At 41.5% G+C, this 24,474-nt stretch overlaps 1 protein-coding gene across 1 annotated transcript; it reads left to right on the forward strand.

Annotated features, from left to right (window-relative positions):
* The first annotated feature begins 204 nt into the window (after positions 1-204).
* LOC124272896 (UBX domain-containing protein 1-like) lies at positions 205-17,784 on the forward strand. Its single transcript, XM_046708120.1, has 11 exons — positions 205-321; positions 1,900-1,953; positions 2,862-2,941; positions 3,134-3,225; positions 4,376-4,507; positions 6,622-6,741; positions 8,469-8,540; positions 9,424-9,475; positions 15,197-15,307; positions 15,483-15,663; positions 15,888-17,784. The coding sequence occupies exons 3-11, from the start codon at positions 2,873-2,875 to the stop codon at positions 15,929-15,931; spliced, it is 873 nt and encodes a 290-aa protein (XP_046564076.1). The 5' UTR covers positions 205-321; positions 1,900-1,953; positions 2,862-2,872; the 3' UTR covers positions 15,932-17,784.
* Positions 17,785-24,474: the final 6,690 nt, after the last annotated feature.

Here is a 24,474-nt window from a genome sequence, read left to right on the forward strand (position 1 = left end):
CATCTTGAAGGAATGCTACTCTATCCGCTGCCACTGGTGAGAGGCTGACTGTGAGGTAACAGAGAGGAGCAGACAGCAATACAAGATCAGGAGGACGTTCAGCTGACACCAAATAGAGAGGAACGGTCTGTCACTTTTGTTATTATCTCCCCAATCGAAATCTTTAGTGCTTGGAGGTAGAAATAGTATAATACATGGGAGATAACTCTTGTTGCCGGAAAGTTAATACCAAACTTGGAACGTTTGTGATAATCCAGCTAAATCAAATATGTCGTCAGATGTCGATACACTCATGGAAATGGGATTTTCGAGGAACAAAGCGTATGATTTGAGGCCATTATAAATAAATACTGTGACAATTAACTTGATAGATTTTCTGAATCCTCGGTGTCTGATTCGAAGTTATGAACCATGCGAAGTTGAAAGGGCACGTTATATGTTTTTTAGCCACGAACAATGCTGTTACATTACTTAACTACAATTAGTTACAAAGAAATAACTCAACTTTTGACAATGTCTCTACAGTTTTTATATGTTAATTGTTCCCTATAGTTATAGTTATTACTAAATGATGACACCATTTAATGATATGATTTAAATCAGTGCCTGAGACTAGTTTCAGCAGACCCTTAATTTGATTGAAATCGTCCAAACTATGCGAACTCGTCATATTTGGGTGAATGAAATCAACCATTAAACAACTCAATAACAGTTTATTTCCCATCAACCTGTGCATTTTACCGGTTAATGTTACGTCTTGTTATTGCTCTGTGGAAGATAAACACTTGGAAAGCATATGTATGAAAACGTGCATGATCAAATTGTTTCCCACACAATTACAGCTGATCCCAGTAGAACGTCGCTGTGAGAAACAATGAAAAATGTTCACAACATTAGTCCAAGAGAAGTAAGGCATATCAGATCAGCCATTCAGTCACTTAAAGGACAAATTTATAACATAGCTGTTGACTTTAAGGTGTCCTTTGCACATTCATTTTCGTACTTGAAATATCATCAATACATCAATGTATTTGCAATTTCAGCCAGTTGTTAGGTTTACCAAAGTGTAGACTGTCAGAAATAGATAAGATCTTGAAAATCTTCAAGAATGTCTACCTCTTATTTATCTGTAGCAAAGTCTAGACTAGGTAAAATAACATCAAACCTATAAAATACAAACAGTGGTCATGATTATTGCTCTCCAAAATATAAAGACTTGGAAAGCATATGTACTGTTAAGACTTATTTTTGAATTAGTATTTATTTACTGTGTGACTGTCCCCAACCTCTGTCAATGTTACGAAAATAACACAGTTACAAACCTACACATGTAAAGATGTTAAATTTGCAAAGAAGCCATATTTGATGTTTGCACTTTGACCCTGCTTTTAACATCTCTGAAATGTATTTCCACACACTGTAAATATAATCTGTTAAGAAACCATTTCACTGATCAGCAGAAACTGTATGTAATCACTCCTTAAAATGCTAAGGTTCCAATTTGTCCAAGAGGTCTGAATCTATTTTTTTTTTTAAGAGGTCTGAATCTTAATTTATGATACTGCTTCCACAATTTTGAAATTTGGTATCTGCTTATCCACATTTCACCATGTTCACTAATGTGGTATCATTATTTGGGTCAGTAGACCACCATCAATGTCAGTACTGCTTGGAGATTCCAGGTTAGAGTAGGGACACAGCATGATTGGTTGAGACAACCAAATACTACAGGTGGTCATACTTCTGTCCTGTAAGGGGAATATTTATGAGTTTCAGTGATGAACCACCACCCCAAAAAACCAAAAATAATATCACTCTCTGCTGAATATTGCATTGTTACTACTTTCTTTTCAACAAACTGAGTCTGACAATAGTTGATAAACTTCTTGTTATTTTCAGGCAAAGGGCCTTAGCTAAAACCAATTATAAGGGAGTTCAGTTAGCTATGGATTGGTAAGTAAAACTGTTTGCTGTATGCTATATATTGTGATTGACACAAGTACCTATGATGGCGACCCGTGAAGGTCCGGGTTAGAAGTGATATTCAGCAATCCATGCTTGTCATAAGAGGCGACTAACGGGATTGGGTGGTCGGGCTCGCTGAGTGGGTTGACACATGTCATCGGTTCCCAATTGCGTAGATCGATGTTCATGCTGTTGATCACTGGATTGTCTAGTCCAGACTCGATTATTTACAGACCGCCGTCATATAGCTGGAATATTGATGAGTGCGGCGTAAAACTAAACTTACTCACTCACCTATGATGGCATGACGTTTCAGGAATTCCAGATTAGAATTAGTCTAGCAACCAATACCGATTGCAAGATGTGACCAAACAACCCGGGTGATGAGACTCAGTGACTTGGTGAGATAACCTGAAAGGATGACTTATATCAATCATACCATGCAACCATCAAGTCACAGGGATGAGGGCGGTAGGGTAGCCTAGTGGTTAAAGTGTTCGCTCGTCATGCAGTAGACCCGGTTCGATCACCCACATGGGTACATTGTGTAAAACCCATTTTTGGAGTCCCCAGCCGTGATATTGCTGGAATATTGCTAAAAGTGGTGTAAAACCAAATTTACTCACTCACAAGGAGGAATGTGTATATGCCCAGAATGATGACTAAGCATTGATCCTGTCCAACATTGTTGAGTTTGGGATATTGGCATTTAGAGCATAAAGTCATATAAAGAACTGATACAAAACAGAAAGATTATATATAGTTTTCTTAAATTTAAAAATTAGTTATTTCACGTATTCCTTAGATTAATATTTAAACTATACCAGTACTTCATAATAAATTCCAGTTAGATACATGTCTGTACGGTCACTGACTCCTATACATTTCTTATGAAGGTTGTTTGCCCATGAAGGAGATGCAGACATTGATGAACCTTTCGAAGCTCCCAAGGGAAATATTCTTGGTCAAACAGAAGGTAAGGACAATAGTTTTCAGCAATACAGTGAGCAGAGGTCTTGTCCTGTTGAAGACCCTGGTTGTTACGATGCTAGGGAAACAGTATTACAGAACTCATCATAATACATAAGTGTTTTAACCTCAATGTCATGCCATGCATGAAACAGTCTTGTTTGTGCACCAGTATGTAAGTATGTGATGTTGGTTTCAGAGCCCCCCTGCCCCTCCCACAACTGCAGGGGGAGAGGGTCCGCAACCCCAAGATGGAGAAACTATGGAGGCCAAGTCACTCAAGTGTGATGAGTGAGTACTCAGGTTCAAGATCTAGAAGATTCCTGGTTACCCTTGACACCAAAAGCACACACATGTAGTTACTACCACACTGCTACTTACACAGGAGCTGTGGGGTATCCTAGTGGTTAAAGGGTTCGCTCATCACGCCAAAGACCCGGGTTCGATTCCCCACATGGGTACAATGTGTGAAGCCCATTTCTGGTGTCCCCTGCCTTGATGTTGCTGGAATATTGCTAAAAGCGGCATAAAACTAAACTCACTCACTCACTACTTGCACCAGAAAGTAATATATTCCTGACCACTAAGTATTGTTTAAACGCAGTGTTCTCCTGAACCTTAAATAGAAACACTCGTGGCACATGTGGCCTCACCATAGCCATTTATTTTTCAAAATTGTCTGCTGTTCACCCAGCAGTGAATGGATACTTTGGTTGGGAAATGACTGTTAACGTTCTAGCTACTTGCAGACCACTTGGGTTAACTGGGGTAATAATGTCTGCACTTTGCATACAATTTGTCTGAGTATCTGAGTATATTAGGTGTAAACATATTATACTACATTGTTATATACAGTTACAGCAACTTTCAACAATGAATTATGCTGCCACATTATACTTATTGAACTATTTAAACATGGAAGACTAGTGGGTTACGTCATACCATAACATGTTCACTGTACATGCTAGAAGCCTCACATATGGTGATTGATGTTTTATTGCCCACCGTGAAAGCTTCTTAATACCCATCCTCGTTATGAGTGGGTGAGTGACTTTCGTTTTATGCCGCACTCAGCAATATTCCAGCTATATGGTGGCAGTCTGTAAATAATTGAGTCTGGGCTAGAGAATCCAGTGATCAACAGCACATCTATGCAATTGTCTGACCACCCAATCCTGTTAGTCGCCTCTTATGGGTTACTGATGACCAATTCTAACCCTTGTCTCCACGGTTATCGTTATGACAACAGTCATCAAATACATCAACATGACATTATATAATGACCACAATCTTCCGCTACAATTTATGCAAGATTTCATTCAAATGGTAGTTTAAATAAGTAGCATACAATACATGTTTTTCAAAGTTTTAAGCATTCGAGATGAAGCATCCCTAATATCTTCGATTGAACAAAGAATTGTTCACCTTATGTTGACTGCAGATGTGGCAAGTTGCTGAAGTCAGGTTTGGACGCCCAGGCCCATGCAGCTCGCACACAGCATGCCAGCTTTTCTGAAAGCACAGAGGAGATCAAACCACTCACAGAGGAGGAGAAAAAACAAAAGCTACAGGAGTGAGTTGACAAAAGTGTCTGCAGTGGGTTGTACTAACAACCTAACCCAACAAGAGCTGCTTTCTGAAACTTGTCCTCTCTTTACTGATGAACTCAATGTTCAGTTTAACTTCCTGTCAGATGTATTACATACTGGGAATTACTTTATCAGATAACCATTATACTTATTAAACTTCATAGTTGGTTGACATCTAAATACTAGTAAGTGATGTTGTCAGTCTGTAGGACAGTGTTCTAGTGAGTGATGTCAGTCTGTAGGACAGTGTTCTAGTAAGTGATGTCAGTCTACAGGACAGTGTTCTAGTAAGTGATGTCAGCAGGTAGGACAGTGTTCTAGTAAGTGATGTCAGCAGGTAGGACAGTGTTCTAGTAAGTGATGTCAGCAGGTAGGACAGTGTTCTAGTAAGTGATGTCATTCTACAGGACAGTGTTGTAGTAAGAGATGTCAGCCTGTAGGACAGTGTTCTAGTAAGTGATGTCAGCCTGTAGGACAGCGTTCTAGTAAGTGATGTCATTCTACAGGACAGTGTTCTAGTAAGTGATGTCTGTCTGTAGGACAGTGTTCTAGTAAGTGATGTTGTCGGTATGTAGGACAGTGTTCTAGTAAGTGATGTTGTCGGTCTGTAGGACAGTGTTCTAGTAAGTGATGTTGTCAGTCTGTAGGCCAGTGTTCTAGTAAGTGATGTTGTCAGTCTGTAGGCCAGTGTTCTAGTAAGTGATGTCAGTCTGTAGGACAGTATTCTAGTAAGTGATGTTGTCAGTATGTAGGACAGTGTTCTAGTAAGTGATGTTGTCAGTCTGTAGGCCAGTGTTGTAGTAAGTGATGTTGTCAGTCTGTAGGCCAGTGTTCTAGTAAGCGATGTCAGTCTGTAGGCCAGTGTTGTAGTAAGTGATGTTGTCAGTCTGTAGGCCAGTGTTCTAGTAAGTGATGTTGTCAGTCTGTAGGCCAGTGTTCTAGTAAGTGATGTTGTCAGTCTGTAGGCCAGTGTTCTAGTAAGTGATGTTGTCAGTCTGTAGGCCAGTGTTCTAGTAAGTGATGTCAGTCTGTAGGCCAGTGTTGTAGTAAGTGATGTTGTCAGTCTGTAGGAACAGTGTTCTAGTAAGTGATGTTGTCGGTCTGTCGGACAGTGTTGTAGTAAGTGATGTTGTCGGTCTGTAGGCCAGTGTTCTAGTAAGTGATGTCAGTATGTAGGACGGTGTTCTAGTAAGTGATGTTGTCGGTCTGTAGGACAGTCTTTTAGTAAGTGATGTTGTCAGTCTGCAGGACAGTGTTCTAGTAAGTGATGTTGTCAGTCTGTAGGCCAGTGTTCTAGTAAGTGATGTTGTCAGTCTGTAGGCCAGTGTTCTAGTGAGTGATGTTGTCAGTCTGTAGGCCAGTGTTCTAGTAAGTGATGTTGTCAGTCTGTAGGCCAGTGTTCTAGTAAGTGATGTTGTCAGTCTGTCGGACAGGGTTCTAGTAAGTGATGTTGTTGATCTGTAGGACAGGGTTCTAGTAGGTGATGATGTCAGTCTGTAGGACAGTGTTCTAGTAAGTGATATAGTCAGTCTGTAGGACAGTGTTCTAGTAAGTGATGTCAGTCTGTAGGCCAGTGTTCTAGTAAGTGATGTCAGTCTGTCGAACAGTGTTCTAGTAAGTGATGTTGTCGGTCTGTCGGACAGTGTTGTAGTAAGTGATGTTGTCGGTCTGTAGGACAGTGTTCTAGTAAGTGATGTTGTCAGTCTGTAGGCCAGTGTTCTAGTAAGTGATGTTGTCGGTCTGTAGGACAGTGTTCTAGTAATTGATGTTGTCAGTCTGTAGGCCAGTGTTCTAGTAAGTGATGTTGTCAGTCTGTAGGCCAGTGTTTAAGTGAGTGATGTCAGTCTGTAGGCCAGTGTTCTAGTAAGTGATGTCAGTCTGTAGGCCAGTGTTCTAGTAAGTGATGTCAGTCTGTAGGCCAGTGTTCTAGTAAGTGATGTCAGTCTGTAGGACAGTGTACTAATGAGTGAATGCTGTTGTTGTCAGTCTACAGGACAGTGTTCTAGTAAGTGATGTCAGTCTGTAGGCCAGTGTTCTAGTAAGTGATGTTGTCAGTCTGTAAGGCAGTGTACTAATGAGTGAATGATGTTGTTGTCAGTCTACAGGACAGATTGAAGCAGCGACGTCTGGCAAAGGAGGAGGAAGAAAAGAAGGAACAGATCGCCAGGGAGAAGGCTCGTCGCACCACAAACAAGGAACTGGGTCTGGCCAAGCAGAAGTACGAGCATCTTGTCAGCTACCAATGCCATATGCCTCTGGGCAGGACTTGAACATGTCAGCTTGATGTGTTAATAACTCATGTTTTTTAAACATGACTAAATCGCCATTCACTGCATTTTGCGTAATTTAGTGTATGTCTGAATTTGAATGTTGTTTTTGTTGTTGTTTGATCAAATCTCCAATGTCAATTCTGAAACATCGGCAATGAACTGAGAATCACTAAGAATGTTATGGAATATGGAAATATACACAAACAGGAACATTGAAGTGAACTTAAGGCCATATTTGTAAAATCACATCACATGTATGTTGGTTATGTTTCGCCTGCTACATCACAACTATAATTCAAAACCAGCTTCCTCACACAAATTCCTGAATTCCTCATACAGTTCTAAATATAATGACAAAAGGACTTTGTCACCAACATCTCAGAAAAATCTAGCGAAATATATCAGGTCTGAAAATGAATATCGCGCTGGGAAAGGACCACTTGTTTGAAATGTAAACAAAGCCAAGCTCAGATTTGACACTGTGTATCTTGTTCTCCCACTGTGAGAGATCTGTTCATCTACTCCTTGCATACACTTGCCCATAAGTGTCAGAACATGCATGGGAAGAGTATCGAAACAAAAACTAGTGAAATAAAAATGGGTGTGTTCAAATGATTTCCTACATTCAACACAATGTTTTATAGTTACCCTAAGTGTGATGCCATGCGTGAAGCCAACTCACACACAACGATGATGGTGCTTCTCCTCATTTCTAACTTTTCCCTTGGTTACAATGAAAACAAAAACATAACATGCAGATTGTCAGAATGTTTCAGATACATGTAGGTTACAGATGTAACCTAGGTTTATGTGAATAGATGCATGTAGGTTACAGGGTACCGGTTACAGCTGTACACTTGGTTTTATGTGAATAGATACATATAGGCCACAGCTAACACCTGGGTTTATGTGAATAGGTACATGTAGGTTACGGATGTAACCTGGGTTTATGTGAATAGGTACATGTAGGCCACAGGTTACACCTGGGTTTATGTGAATAGGTACATGTAGGTTACAGATGTAACCTGGGTTTATGTGAATAGATACATGTAGGCCACAGGTTACACCTGGGTTTATGTGAATAGGTACATGTAGGTTACAGATGTAACCTGGGTTTATGTGAATAGATACATGTAGGCCACAGGTTACACCTGGGTTTATGTGAATAGGTACATGTAGGTTACAGATGTAACCTGGGTTTATGTGAATAGATACATGTAGGCCACAGGTTACACCTGGGTTTATGTGAATAGGTACATGTAGGTTACAGATGTAACCTGGGTTTATGTGAATAGATATATGTAGGCCACAGGTTACACCTGGGTTTATGTGAATAGGTACATGTAGGTTACAGATGTTACATGGGTTTATGTGAATAGATACATGTAGGCCACAGCTTACAACTGGGGTTTTCCTCGTCTATGTGTAGGTCACAACTGTAGGTCAGGGTACATGTGAATAGACAGGTGAAGGTCACAGCCATCCTATGCTGAGAAAGTGTAATCCCAAATATAACATGTGTTACATGGATATTATCCTAAATGTTGCAAGCTTTGCATTTTATTCAAAATGTCTTGTGATTACGTAAGTAAACTTATGTGATCTTATACATGATCATGTTCGTATTCCATTGACAATCAATAACAAGTATCCTGTGTTTTAATTATGCTGACAGGATTGAGGAAGAGGAGATAAAGAAGATAGCAGAACAAAGAAGGCGAGAGAAAATGGAAGAGAAGCAGGCCAGGTGAGCAGAAGACATGCCCACACAGTTGCTTCCCTTCACCAATAACAATGATTTTTCTTCCTCTTAAATCAAAATGCTAACCAAAAACAATTAGTTAACTTAAGCTGCATGATGTGTTCATTTGAAACATTGCCTCAAATGGCTACATACTCTTGTATATTTTGCTGTGTATAAAGTCTGGAATATTGTGCATGGTCACATGATTAATAAAGTCAGTATGCTAAAGGATATAAAACTACGTTACAGTCTTGTTCTACCCGCTCGAGAACTTGGAGTTACTGCCATATGTGAAACTTAGACACTGTCATACAAGATTGTAGCAACTTCTCAACAAACATAGTTCACTGTTGTGTATTGTAGATGACAGACATTCTAGGTCAGGCAGTTTGCTGTCTTAAACTCTATCCACTAGTGTAATAAAATGTGTTATGGTATAGTAAAATCAGCATGAACATCTGGGTTAGAATTGAATCTTCAGTAACCCATGCTTGTCGTAAGTGGAGACTAACAGGATTGGGTGGTCAGGCTTGCTGACCTGATTAACACATGTTATCGTATCCCAATTGCGTAGATTGATGCTCATGCTATTGGCCACTGGATTGTCTGACTCAATTATGTACAGACCACCGCCATATAGCTGGAATATTGCTGAGTGCTGCATAAAACTACACTCACTCACTCACCCAAGACTGAAAATGATGCTGATATGAAATTTGTGCAAGCAGACTCAAACAGTTTTGGCCTGAGGAGTTATCAAGAACTTGGTGTCCATTTAAGCTCAGGGTAGTGCTGTTGTTTCAGTCTAGTAATGAATATACAAAATTCTGACAGTGTGTCTGTACTTGTGAGTTGCCTCCCTTGTACTGTTTTCGTTTTGTTTCAGAGAGCGTGTGAGACAGCAGATAGCCAAGGACAAAGCTGACAGGGCTGCCAAGGTAAGCCTGACATATGTATGCCATCTCCCTCTCCATGTGTTAACCTGCTGGCTCCTCCACAAACCCACCTATGACAGTGTGCTTACTTAGTTATTTCCAGGGATATATACCGGTACATAAGCATTTTCAGAGGAGGTTATCAGACCCAGGCTGAATCAAATTATTGTTGTAGTTTCCAAATTGTGGTTAAACATTTGAAATTTCATGTTAATATAATAATTACCATGACTATAAAAGTATCACTTTACTTCTGGTCAATACAAGGGTAGTTCTTTTTAATACAAGGGAAATACTTTCACAGTTACTGGTGGTGTTAAGTCATTGCATTAGATGCATTGTTAAAATATCTCTCAGTCTAAGGAAATAAGAACTTTTAAGAAATTTCACAATTTTGGACCGCCTCTTTCAATGTCCTTGCCAGGTGCTCTTGGTGTCAAATCCTAGATACTCCTCTGATATATTTGTGTACTGTTCACAAATTGAAATTCCTTAGATCCTGTAGTGGATGGTCAATTAATTTGTTCAGTTATCTTACCCTGAATTTAATAGCTTTCTAGATAACCGTATTAAGAAGTCAAGTGAGTTTGTGTCCTGGTGTTGTCTGTCCTCCAGGTGTCCGTCAATCATTAATGTTTATATTTTTATACATTTTCTGAAAAGCCTATGGAGATGACACTTTGTTATTTAAACAACTATTGCTGTGTGTAACATGTATGTTGTATACCTAATAACTTACAAGACAATATTTGGCATGCTTTCATTGAACTAAAACCTTTGAACTTCACACAACATTTATCTAGTGTCCTCTGAAACTGCAAATCCTGTGATGGTGAAACTTTGTATCATGGTCCTAGTTACCGTATTTCTAACATGTCTAAAAAGAACTTGAAGATGTCTTGTACAACTTCAAACATGGGTACATATATTTCTCCATAACTGAAGTGAGCTGCAGACAATTGTGGCCCTATGTTTCTGTAGGAATTATTGCTGATGTGCCGATGTGAAATATTAATGAAAGATTAGTGTGATTATATAGCCGCGAGACCGTGTGTTCAGTGTTGCTGTGATGCTTGTACACTATGGACTGATTCTATTAATGCGAGATTGTGTGTTGAGAGGGATTGTGATGCTTGTACACTATACACTGACTGTATTATTGCGAGATTGTGTGTTGAGAGGGATTGTGATGCTTGTACACTATACACTGACTGTATTATCGTGAGATTGTGTGTTGAGAGGGATTGTGATGCTTGTACACTATACACTGACTGTATTATTGAAGATTGTGTGTTGAGAGGGATTGTGATGCTTGTACACTATACACTGACTGTATTATCGTGAGATTGTGTGTTGAGAGGGATTGTGATGCTTGTACACTATACACTGACTGTATTATCGTGAGATTGTGTGTTGAGAGGGATTGTGATGCTTGTACACTATACACTGACTGTATTATCGTGAGATTGTGTGTTGAGAGGGATTGTGATGCTTGTACACTATACACTGACTGTATTATCGTGAGATTGTGTGTTGAGAGGGATTGTGATGCTTGTACACTATACACTGATTGTATTATCGTGAGATTGTGTGTTGAGAGGGATTGTGATGCTTGTACACTATACACTGACTGTATTATCGTGAGATTGTGTGTTGAGAGGGATTGTGATGCTTGTACACTATACACTGACTGTATTATCGTGAGATTGTGTGTTGAGAGGGATTGTGATGCTTGTACACTATACACTGACTGTATTATTGATGTTGAGAGATTGTGTGTTGAGAGGGATTGTGATGCTTGTACACTATACACTGACTGACTGTATTATCGTGAGATTGTGTGTTGAGAGGGATTGTGATGCTTGTACACTATACACTGACTGTATTATCGTGAGATTGTGTGTTGAGAGGGATTGTGATGCTTGTACACTATACACTGACTGTATTATCGTGAGATTGTGTGTTGAGAGGGATTGTGATGCTTGTACACTATACACTGACTGTATTATTGCGAGATTGTGTGTTGAGAGGGATTGTGATGCTTGTACACTATACACTGACTGTATTATCGCGAGATTGTGTGTTGAGAGGGATTGTGATGCTTGTACACTATACACTGACTGTATTATCGTGAGATTGTGTGTTGAGAGGGATTGTGATGCTTGTACACTATACACTGACTGTATTATCGTGAGATTGTGTGTTGAGAGGGATTGTGATGCTTGTACACTATACACTGACTGTATTATCGTGAGATTGTGTGTTGAGAGGGATTGTGATGCTTGTACACTATACACTGACTGTATTATCGTGAGATTGTGTGTTGAGAGGGATTGTGATGCTTGTACACTATACACTGACTGTATTATCGTGAGATTGTGTGTTGAGAGGGATTGTGATGCTTGTACACTATACACTGACTGTATTATCGTGAGATTGTGTGTTGAGAGGATTGTGATGCTTGTACACTATACACTGACTGTATTATCGTGAGATTGTGTGTTGAGAGGGATTGTGATGCTTGTACACTATACACTGACTGTATTATCGTGAGATTGTGTGTTGAGAGGGATTGTGATGCTTGTACACTATACACTGACTGTATTATCGTGAGATTGTGTGTTGAGAGGATTGTGATGCTTGTACACTATACACTGACTGTATTATCGTGAGATTGTGTGTTGAGAGGGATTGTGATGCTTGTACACTATACACTGACTGTATTATCGTGAGATTGTGTGTTGAGAGGGATTGTGATGCTTGTACACTATACACTGACTGTATTATTCGATTGAGATTGTGTGTTGAGAGGATTGTGATGCTTGTACACTATACACTGACTGTATTATCGTGAGATTGTGTGTTGAGAGGGATTGTGATGCTTGTACACTATACACCTGACTGTATTATCTGAGATTGTGTGTTGAGAGGGATTGTGATGACTGATTGTGTGTTGAGAGGGATTGTGATGCTTGTACACTATACACTGACTGTATTATCGTGAGATTGTGTGTTGAGAGGATTGTGATGCTTGTACACTATACACTGACTGTATTATCGTGAGATTGTGTGTTGAGAGGGATTGTGATGCTTGTACACTATACACTGACTGTATTATCGTGAGATTGTGTGTTGAGAGGGATTGTGATGCTTGTACACTATACACTGACTGTATTATCGTGAGATTGTGTGTTGAGAGGATTGTGATGCTTGTACACTATACACTGACTGTATTATCGTGAGATTGTGTGTTGAGAGGATTGTGATGCTTGTACACTATACACCTGACTGTATTATCGGAGAGATTGATTGAGAGGATTGTGATGCTTGTACACTATACACTGACTGTATTATTGCGAGATTGTGTGTTGAGAGGATTGTGATGCTTGTACACTATACACTGACTGTATTTATCGTGAGATTGTGTGTTGAGAGGATTGTGATGCTTGTACACCATATACACTGACTGTATTATCGTTGAGAGATGTGTGTTGAGAGGATTGTGATTGTGTTGAGAGGATTGTACACTATACACTGACTGTATTATCGTTAAGATTGTGTGTTGAGAGGATTGTGATGCTTGTACACTATACACTGACTGTATTATCGTGAGATTGTGTGTTGAGAGGATTGTGATGCTTGTACACTATACACTGACTGTATAACACCGACGTGAGATTGTGTGTTGAGAGGATTGTGATGCTTGTACACTATACTGACTGATTGTGTGTTGAGAGGATTGTGATCATACACTTGAACTGTATTAGATTGTGTGTTGAGAGGATTGTGATGCTTGTACACTATACACTGACTGTATTATCGTGAGAGATTGTGTGTGATTGTATTGAGAGAGAGAGAGGATTGTGATGCTTGTACACTATACACCGACTGTATTATCGTGAGATTGTGTGTTGAGAGGATTGTGATGCTTGTACACCTATACACTGACTGTATTATCGCGAGATTGTGTGTTGAGAGGGATTGTGATGCTTGTACACTATACACCGACTGTATTATTGAGATTGTGTGTTGAGAGGATTGTGATGCTTGTACACTATACACCTGATTAATAGAGATTGATTGTGTTGAGAGGATTGTGATGCTTGTACACTATACACTGACTGTATTATCGTGAGAGATTGTGTGTTGAGAGGGATTGTGATGCTTGTACACTACACTGACTGTATATCATCGGAGATTGTGTGTTGAGAGGGATTGTGATGCTTGTACACTATACACCTGACTGTATTATCGTGAGATTGTGTGTTGAGAGGGATTGTGATGCTTGTACACTATACACTGACTGTATTATCGTGAGATTGTGTGTTGAGAGGATTGTGATGCTTGTACACTATACACTGACTGTATTATCGTGAGATTGTGTGTTGAGAGAGGATTGTGATGCTTGTACACTATACATGACTGACTGTATTATCGTGAGATTGTGTGTTGAGAGGATTGTGATGCTTGTACACTATACACTGACTGTATTATCGTGAGATTGTGTTGAGAGGGATTGTGATGCTTGTACACTATACACTGACTGTATTATTGAGAGGAGATTGTGTGTTGAGAGGGATTGTGATGCTTGTACACTATACTGATTGTATTACGTGAGATTGTAATATCGTGAGATTGTGTGCTTTGTACACTATTGAGAGGATTGTTGATGCTTGTACACTATACACTGACTGTATTATTGAGATTGTGTGTTGAGAGGGATTGTGATGCTTGTACACTATACACTGACTGTATTATCGTGAGATTGTGTGTTGAGAGGGATTGTGATGCTTGTACACTATACACTGACTGTATTATTGTGAGATTGTGTGTTGAGAGGGATTGTGATGCTTGTACACTATACACTGACTGTATTATCGTGAGATTGTGTTGAGAGAGGATTGTGATGCTTGTACACTATACACTGACTGTATTATCGTGAGATTGTGTGTTGAGAGGATTGTGATGCTTGTACACTATACACTGACTGTATTATCGTGAGATTGTGTGTTGAGAGGATTGTGATGCTTGTACACTATACACTGACTGTATTATCGTGAGATTGTGTGTTGAGAGGGATTGTGATGCTTGTACACTATACACCGACTGTATTATTATGAGATTGTGTGTTGAGAGGGATTGTGATGCTTGTACACTATACACTGACTGTATTATCGTTGAGAGATTGTGTGTTGAGAGGGATTGTGATGCTTGTACACTATACACTGACTGTATTATCGTGAGATTGTGTGTTGAGAGGGATTGTGATGCTTGTACACTATACACTGACTGTATTATCGTGAGATTGTGTGTTGAGAGGGATTGTGATGCTTGTACACTATACACTGACTGTATTATTGTGATGAGATTGTGTGTATGAGAGTGATTGAGAGGTGATGCTTGTACACTATACACTGACTGTATTATCGTGAGATTGTGTGTTGAGAGGGATTGTGATGCTTGTACACTATACACTGACTGTATTATCGTGAGATTGTGTGTTGAGAGGGATTGTGATGCTTGTACACTATACACTGACTGTATTATCGTGAGATTGTGTGTTGAGAGGGATTGTGATGCTTGTACACTATACACTGACTGTATTATCGTGAGATTGTGTGTTGAGAGGGATTGTGATGCTTGTACACTATACACTGACTGTATTAACGCAAGATTGTGTGTTGAGAGGGATTGTGATGCTTGTACACTATGGACTGATTGTAGTTTGGCAAGACCAGCCAGGAATCTACACCAGCAGCAGCGTCACCCCCTGCTGCCACACAGACAACCACCGCAGCAGCAGCCCCCAAGGAGTATGACACCTGCAGGCTACAGGTACGTTCCACAGTGAGAGAACTTTCACCACCAGCATTTAGCATCTGCTAATGTCACATTGCTAGCTTATCACTTGGTAAACCAAGCTTGACCCTAGGATTTAGTCATATGCATTCTATACCTGTTTCGTCTGCAATCAAGTTTTCTTTTACACTGTTGCTACTTGTGTTGACAGATCCGCCTGACCAATGGCCAGGCACTGACCCAAACCTTCAAGGCCAAGGAACCTCTTGCTGCAGTGCGTCTGTACATCGAGATGAACCGGTCCGACGGCGCTGGACCCTTCTCCCTCATGACATCATTCCCCCGCAAGGTCTTCTCTAGTGACGACATGGAGAAGCCGCTAGATACATTAGGTGGGTTCATGGTAACAACGTATCTTTCATTGTGTGGCTGAATGAACATACCTGACAATATCTTCAGTGTAACGTGTTCTATTATTTCTTTACCCTATTATGACCATTCTGATCCAAGTTAATATTTCTGTAAAATTTCTGGTGCCTTGTGGCTCTACTTTTTCACTTCAATGCGAGTGTGGATTTCCGTGATGGCATGTCTCATATTTTGTTTTATTTTTCAGGTTTGGTGCCATCAGCTGTTTTGATGGTCACAAAGACACAGTGATAAGACTGTCCACAAGCAATCATGTGGAGCAGAAGCATTGGTTTTAGTGGTATATGTTATTAAGGCATCTTTTGAACAACATTGTCAAGTTCCAGCCTTGAGGCAGGATGCAAAGTGTGTGCTCAAGAACTGACTTGTGTTTCTCAGGGGAGACTGCTTGGTGAACTGCAACACAGGAGGCGGAATATAGTCACCCAGCTGATTTCCACAGCTGTCTTACTGAAGCTGTTCAATAATGGAATGGTACATCTTACAGTGTAGTATTATACATTCTATGATATTTAGAAGTTAATGAGTTTGACACAATTGTTGTCATAGAAGTAACTTATGAAGGTTTGTGTGTCCATCTTTGTCAAGATGATTATTGATCAGTTATGTGAGGCAAATACAAAAGTAGAAAGGATAGTTGTTATTCTTACAAATCATGTTCATAATATTGTTATTTTGTAAAACAACACTGTAATTATTACTTTGATCACAGATACACCACCAGTTTGTTTTTATGAAAGTGGAAACAAATCAGTCTGGCATTTCTCTGCAGACTTGATAACTCACAAGGAAGTGAATGTTGCTTTGTGTCATGGTCAGTAATATTCCATCTGTATGATGGAGGCCTATAATAGTCAACCCTGATACCACCAAATAGACAGTAGATGGTGTGATCAACAACCCATGCTGCCACGGTACAGAGAAGAGAATGTCGTCATGGTGACCTGTAATAGTCAACCCTGATACCACCAAACAGACAGTAGATGGTGTGATCAACAACCCATGCTGCCACGGTACAGAGAAGAGAATGTCGTCATGGTGACCACATGATCCTCTATGAGCCAGTGTAGGCTCCTGCATCAAGAAATACTGAGAATATTCTCTGGAGGAATACCCAGTCAGTAACCAAAGAAAATGAAATGGGTGTTCGCTGAATATTTGTGTTTGTTTGCATTATTTCATGTCCATAACATAAGTCTTAACAGATTGAATGGTCAATAACCTGTGGAGTTCTGATGATGTGTTTTTCATCATCTATGTGTTAAATAAGTAGAGCCTGTCCAGTGTTTGTCAAATTGTTCTTAATTTTGCTTCCTGTCGGATTACATTTTGGAAATCGTCAACCTGTGCTTGTTGTGTCAGTGAATGGGTTGCCTTCCTCTAACATCAAACTGATTCATCATCATCTCATTGATTCACAGTTCAAAGCAGATTAAAACCAATCTCATTTAATGAATTTAGTGACTGGGGTTTATTGAGGGTCATCATGACCTGACAGCGTAGATTATTGAGGGTCATCATGACCTGACAGCATAGATTATTGAGGGTCATCATGACCTGACAGCATAGATTATTGAGGGTCATCATGACCTGACAGCATAGATTATTGAGGGTCATCATGACCTGACAGCATAGATTATTGAGGGTTATCATGACCTGACAGCATAGATTATTGAGGGTCATCATGACCTGACAGCATAGATTATTGCTCATGATATGAGTCACTGGTCCAGACTTGACTGTTGCAGAGTGCTACATTTCACAACAATAATCTTATCTTTGTCTTTTATTCTCATCAACATGCTCCAGATTTGCACTGTACAGATTATGAGGTCAAGTAGATTTCTCTAAAATGTAGTAACTTGATATGCAACTTGTGAGAAATTAACTTGCAGGCTAGTCGGAATTGGTTCCTGGTGTCTGTTAATGCTGTAATCTATGGTTAGTCTGCATTGTTACCTGTCACATTCATGTGCGAAATGGCTTCCAAAGTTTGCTAGCCAGTCGGGCTTGCTAAGCCTGAATGTTACTAGACCTCAAAATAATTCACTAGCCCGCTATTTGAATGTAGAAACTAAGCAAAAGACTACAAAAATAGATGAGAATAAGATATTGTCGGCATGACATGAGTTTCATCTTAAGCTGCTAATATGATGAACATTGTTATCAGGGCATAATCTTGCATGATTTAAATGTGTATTAACTTAGCAAGTCAGAGAGAGTGATATATTTACAAAATGACCCCATGAAAATTCACTAGCCAGCCGGGCCAGTGACTGTGGAGATTTACTGGCCTAACTGGAGTTTTACTAGCCACGGGCCAGCGGGCGAGTGGCTATTTCGCTCACAGGTCACATTACAGGTACAAGTTGGAGGCCTTGTTCACAGTCATGATTGTTGTCAAAATTATCCATAGTCACTGGAAAATTGATAGCTCTGGCGATCTTTAGGACTACATCATTGACAGTAGTGAGTGGTAACTCTTCCTAAATTCTGGCTCATACTTCTTATTCTGTGACCCGTGAAGGTCTGGGTTAGAATGAATCTTCAGTAACCCATGCTTGTCGTAAGAGGCGACTAATGGGATCGGGTGGTCAGGCACGCTGGCTTGGTTGACACATGTCATCGGTTCCCAATTGCGCAGGTTGATGCTCCTGCTGTTGATCACTTGATTGTCTGGTCCAGACTTGATTATTTACAGACCACCGCCATATAGCTGGAATATTGCTGAGTACGGCGTAAAACTAAACTCACTCACTCTTATTCTGTATTGAGACTGTCATTGTGATGTTATGGTGCGAATGTCTCAGCTCATAATGGTAATTTGTTTTTATGTTGATTTCATGATCTCCTCAGAAACCACCATAGTTATGATGATCAAAATGTGTGATCTTGTTTATGTCAATATTCTTACATCTAAATCCAAATTAAGACAACAAAAATTATCATGAAATTAAAAAACAAATTAAAGAACATACTGTTAAAATAACATCGATCTTGTTTTTGTGTTACACATTGTACAGATGGTGTACATTTTCTATCATGTCACATGTGTAAGTTTAACTGAACATATATGGCAGATATGAATGTAAATATTGTTTTAGGGAAACATTGGATGTGTTTAATGCAGATATACCAGAGTTTGTTGAGATCAGTTTAGGCCATGAGGCCAATTATTAATGAAGCCCCTCTGGTCAATCAAAGAAGCAAATCTAGAAAGTGCAACCCGAGTTGGGACAGATTTTTATGAAATATACCAGGTCTGTGAAAACCTGTCAGTGAAATCCAAATACATTTTTATGAATTACACAAATCTTGGTCAAAAATGGATTGTTTATTTGTGTTTTACTTGTAGAGAGCAGTAAGAAGACACCCACCAGAGATGTGCTGTATCAATATTCTTTGTTTTTTGGCTGTGCCTTATGAGTACTTCCTCCCCAGTATTACACAGTGTAGAATGTGCACGTCTTCCAAGACACGGACAAATCAAAATGATACAACACTATTTCATGTTACCATAGTAACCATGGTAACCAGTTACCATAGTAGTGTATTGATATACTATGTGTATTTGTAAAATAGACACCGAATATTCTATAAAAACAGATGTGCCAGGTTGCTTTTAGATTGCCCTCATGTTTCTCTCGTTTACATGACAAATACTTTAATCACTGTATTTAGCATCTAGAACTGAATATGTGATTATATGTGTTTTCTGGTTGAAAATACACAGCAAATATGTATCAGAACACTGTCCACTCTAAGCACTATATCTTACCCGACCTGGTTCTTATACTGGGGTGCACACTAATTGTGTAGGTTACTGACGGCAGTAATAAATAGTTGGTAAGAATCAGCTAGACCGCTTCACAAATTTGGTTTGAATGACATCATGCAAGTTATGTTTGTCAGTGACACAGCGGTTTTGAAGTTGGTGAACACCTGTCTTTTATAGTTACTTACCTTGAAGGAAGCTTTTTGCTCTTGTGTTTTGCAATGCTACTAGACGGGGATATTGTGGAAATAGGTGGGTGATCTTAAATCTTTCCATTTCATTGAAAAGCTGATGAACCTGTTAATGTCTGTCACCTTGTGTCTGTACTGTTCAATACCTGAGCCAGCAAGAATGCCAGGCAACTGAAACCTTTCAGAGTCGATTGCCTGTGTACAGACTACATTACTGGAGTCAGTGTGAAGTCAAGTCAACATATCAACACAATGTGTGTCAGACTGTACTGCTGTGTACTGGAGTCAGTGTGAAGACAAGTCAACACATCAACACAATGTGTGTCAGACTGTACTGCTGTGTACTGGAGTCAGTGTGAAGACAAGACAAGTCAACACATCAACATCAATGTGCGTCAGACTGTACTGCTGTGTACTAGAGTCAGTGTGAAGACAAGTCAACACATCAACACAATGTGTGTCAGACTGTACTGCTGTGTATTGGAGTCAGCATGAAGACAAGACAATGTGAAGCTGTTACAATCCATCACCCTTTATTATGCTGATGTTCTGTTCCATTTTTGTAACAGCAGTGAAATATCAAAGTAAATATTTTCTAATTTGTTCATTGTGTCTTTCATTTCTAACTGGATTCATGGTGTGTTGTCAGTTGTCTGCCCTTCCGTCTGCTATAGTGTGGTCTCAGAGCATAGTGTGGTGTGTTGTCAGTTGTCTGCCCTTCCGTCTGCTATAGTGTGGTGTGTTGTCAGTTGCCTGCCCTTCCGTCTGCTATAGTGTGGTGTGTTGTCAGTTGTCTGCCCTTCCGTCTGCTATAGTGTGGTGTGTTGTCAGTTGTCTGCCCTTCCGTCTGCTATAGTGTGATGTGTTGTCAGTTGCCTGCCCTTCCGTCTGCTTTAGTGTGGTGTGTTGTCAGTTGTCTGACCTTCCGTCTGCTATAGTGTGGTGTGTTGTCAGTTGTCTGTTGTCAGTTGCCTGCCCTTCCGTCTGCTATAGTGTGGTGTGTTGTCAGTTGCCTGCCCTTCCGTCTGCTATAGTATGGTGTGTTGTCAGTTGTCTGCCCTTCCGTCTGCTATGATGTGTGGTGTGTTGTCAGTTGCCTGCCCTTCCATCTGCTATAGTATGGTGTGTTGTCAGTTGCCTGCGGGCGGTGGGGTAGCCTAGTGGTTAAAGCGTTGGCTCGTCATGCCGAAGACCTGCTATAGATGGTGTGTTGAATCCCCACATGGGTACAATGTGAAGCCCATTTCTGGTGTCCCCCGCCGTGATGTTGCTGGAATATTGCTAAAAGCAGCGTAAAACCAAACTCAGTCAGTCAGTCAGTTGCCTGCCCTTCCGTCTGCTATAGTGTGGTGTGTTGTCAGCTGTCTGCCCTTCCGTCTGCTATAGTGTGGTGTGTTGTCAGTTGTCTGCCCTTCCGTCTGCTATAGTGTGGTGTGTTGTCAGTTGTCTGACCTTCCGTCTGCTATAGTGTGGTGTGTTGTCAGCATCTGCCCTTCCGTCTGCTATAGTATGGTGTGTTGTCAGCTATCAGCCCTTCCGTCTGCTATAGTGTGGTGTGTTGTCAGCTATCAGCCCTTCCGTCTCTGCTATAGTATAGTATCAGCCCTTCCGTCTGCTATAGTGTGGTGTGTTGTCAGCTATCAGCCCTTCCGTCTGCTATAGTATGGTGTGTTGTCAGTTGCCTGCCCTTCCGTCTGCTATAGTGTGGTGTGTTGTCAGTTGCCTGCCCTTCCGTCTGCTATAGTATGGTGTGTTGTCAGTTGCCTGCCCTTCCGTCTGCTATAGTGTGGTGTGTTGTCAGCTGTCTGCCCTTCCGTCTGCTATAGTGTGGTGTGTTGTCAGTTGTCTGCCCTTCCGTCTGCTATAGTGTGGTGTGTTGTCAGTTGTCTGACCTTCCGTCTGCTATAGTGTGGTGTGTTGTCAGTTGTCTGCCCTTTGGTCTGCTATAGTATGGTGTGTTGTCAGCTATCAGCCCTTCCGTCTGCTATAGTATGGTGTGTTGTCAGCTATCAGCCCTTCCGTCTGCTATAGTATGGTGTGTTGTCAGCTATCAGCCCTTCCGTCTGCTATAGTGTGGTGTGTTGTCAGTTATCAGCCCTTCCGTCTGCTATAGTATGGTGTGTTGTCAGTTGCCTGCCTTGTTGTGGGTAGCTATAGTTAAAGCGTATGTTGTTGACCGGGTTCAATCCCACATGGGTACAATGTGTGAAGCCCATTTCTGGTGTCCCCACCGTGATGTTGCTGGAATATTGCTAAAAGCCGCGTGAAACCAAACTCAGTCAGTGTTGTCAGTTGCCTGCCCTTCCGTCTGCTATATAGTGTGTCAGTGTCTGCCCTTCCGTCTGCAGTGTGGTGTGTTGTCAGTTGTCTGCCCTTCCGTCTGCTATAGTGTGGTGTGTTGTCAGTTGTCTGACCTTCCGCCTGCTATAGTGTGGTGTGTGTGGTCAGTTGTCAGCCCTTCCGTCTGCTATAGTATGGTGTGTTGTCAGCTATCAGCCCTTCCGTCTGCTATAGTATGGTGTGTTGTCAGCTATCAGCCCTTCCGTCTGCTATAGTATGGTGTGTTGTCAGTTATCTGCCCTTCCGTCTGCTATAGTGTGGGTGTGTTGTCAGCTCCGTCTGCTATCAGCCCTTCCGTCTGCTATAGTATGGTGTGTTGTCAGTTGTCTGCCTTCCGTCCTATCCGTCTGCTATAGTGTGGTGTGTTGTCAGTTGTCTGCCCTTCCGTCTGCTATAGTGTGGTGTGTTGTCAGCTATCAGCCCTTCCGTCTGCTATAGTATGGTGTGTTGTCAGCTATCAGCCCTTCCGTCTGCTATAGTATGGTGTGTTGTCAGCTATCAGCCCTTCCGTCTGCTATAGTGTGGTGTGTTGTCAGTTATCAGCCCTTCCGTCTGCTATAGTGTGGTGTGTTGTCAGTATCAGCCCTTCTGCTATAGTATGGTGTGTTGTCTGCTATCAGTAGTGTGGTGTGTTGTCAGTTGTCTGCCCTTCCGTCTGCTATAGTGTGGTGTGTTGTCAGTTGTCTGCCCTTGCCTGCTATAGTGTGGTGTGTTGTCAGTTGCCTGCCCTTCCGTCTGCTATAGTGTGGTGTGTTGTCAGTTGTCTGCCCTTCCGTCTGCTATAGTGTGGTGTGTTGTCAGTTGTCTGCCCTTCCGTCTGCTATAGTATGGTGTGTTGTCAGTTGCCTGCCCTTCCGTCTGCTATGGTGTAGTGTGGTGTGTTGTCAGTTGTCTGCCCTTCCGTCTGCTATAGTGTGGTGTGGTGTCAGTTGTCTGCCCTTCCCTTCCGCCTGCTATAGTGTGGTGTGTGTTGTCCTTCCTGGTCTGCTATAGTGTGGTGTGTTGTCAGTTGCCCTTCCGTCCTGCTTCCAGTTGTCTGCTTCCGTCTGCTATGATGGTGTGTTGTCAGTTATCTGCCCTTCCATCTGCTATAGTATGGTGTGTTGTCAGTTGCCTGCTGGGCGGTGGGGTAGCCTAGTGGTTAAAGCCCGAAGACCGTCTGCATGGGTACAATGTGTGAAGCCCAGTGATGGTGGTGTTGTCAGTCAGTCAGTCAGTTGCCTGCCCTTCCGTCTGCTATATAGTGTGGTGTGTTGTCAGTTGTCTGCCCTTCCGTCTGCTATAGTGTGGTGTGTTGTCAGTTGTCTGCCCTTCCGTCTGCTATAGTGTGGTGTGTTGTCAGTTGTCTGCCCTTCCGTCTGCTATAGTGTGGTGTGTTGTCAGTTGTCTGCCCTTCCGTCTGCTATAGTGTGGTGTGTTGTCAGTTGCCTGCCCTTTCCGTTGGCTATAGTATGGTGTGTTGTCAGTTGTCTGCCCTTCCGTCTGCTATAGTGTGGTGTGTTGTCAGTTGTCTGCCCTTCCGTCTGCTATAGTGTGGTGTGTTGTCAGTTGTCTGCCCTTCCGTCTGCTATAGTGTGTTGTGTTGTCAGTTGGTTGTCCCTTCCGTCTGCTATAGTATGGTGTGTTGTCAGTTGTCTGCCCTTCCGTCTGCTATGATGTGGTGTGTTGTCAGTTGCCTGCCCTTCCATCTGCTATAGTATGGTGTGTTGTCAGTTGCCTGCGGGCGGTGGGGTAGCCTAGTGGTTAAAGCATTGGCTCGTCACGCCGAAGACCCGGGTTCGAATCCCCACATGGGTACAATGTGTGAAGCCCATTTCTGGTGTCCCCCGCCGTGATGTTGCTGGAATATTGCTAAAAGCGGCGTAAAACCAAACTCAGTCAGTCAGTCAGTTGCCTGCCCTTCCGTCTGCTATAGTGTGGTGTGTTGTCAGCTGTCTGCCCTTCCGTCTGCTATAGTGTGGTGTGTTGTCAGTTGTCTGCCCTTCCGTCTGCTATAGTGTGGTGTGTTGTCAGTTGTCTGACCTTCCGTCTGCTATAGTGTGGTGTGTTGTCAGTTGTCTGCCCTTTGGTCTGCTATAGTATGGTGTGTTGTCAGCTATCAGCCCTTCCGTCTGCTATAGTATGGTGTGTTGTCAGCTATCAGCCCTTCCGTCTGCTATAGTATGGTGTGTTGTCAGCTATCAGCCCTTCCGTCTGCTATAGTGTGGTGTGTTGTCAGCTATCAGCCCTTCCGTCTGCTATAGTATGGTGTGTTGTCAGTTGCCTGCCTTTCCGTCTGCTATAGTATGGTATGTTGTCAGTTGCCTGCCCTTCCGTCTGCTATAGTGTGGTGTGTTGTCAGTTGCCTGCCCTTCCGTCTGCTATAGTATGGTGTGTTGTCAGTTGCCTGCCCTTCCGTCTGCTATAGTTGGTGTGTTGTCAGCTGTCTGCCCTTCCGTCTGCTATAGTGTGGTGTGTTGTCAGTTGTC

Source organism: Haliotis rubra, unplaced genomic scaffold, assembly GCF_003918875.1.
Source record: "Haliotis rubra isolate DU_JTF1 unplaced genomic scaffold, ASM391887v1 Scf174, whole genome shotgun sequence".
In the NCBI taxonomy this organism is placed as follows: domain Eukaryota; kingdom Metazoa; phylum Mollusca; class Gastropoda; order Lepetellida; family Haliotidae; genus Haliotis; species Haliotis rubra.

Excerpts from the sequence above, each read along its gene's own strand:
- LOC124272896 (XM_046708120.1), top strand. The coding sequence starts at position 2,873 with ATGAAGGAGATGCAGACATTGATGAACCTTTCGAAGCTCCCAAGGGAA. Across the intron at positions 2,942-3,133 it reads TATTCTTGGTCAAACAGAAG|AGCCCCCCTGCCCCTCCCAC; the intron begins GTAAGGACAATA and ends TGTTGGTTTCAG. Across the intron at positions 3,226-4,375 it reads AAGTCACTCAAGTGTGATGA|ATGTGGCAAGTTGCTGAAGT; the intron begins GTGAGTACTCAG and ends TGTTGACTGCAG.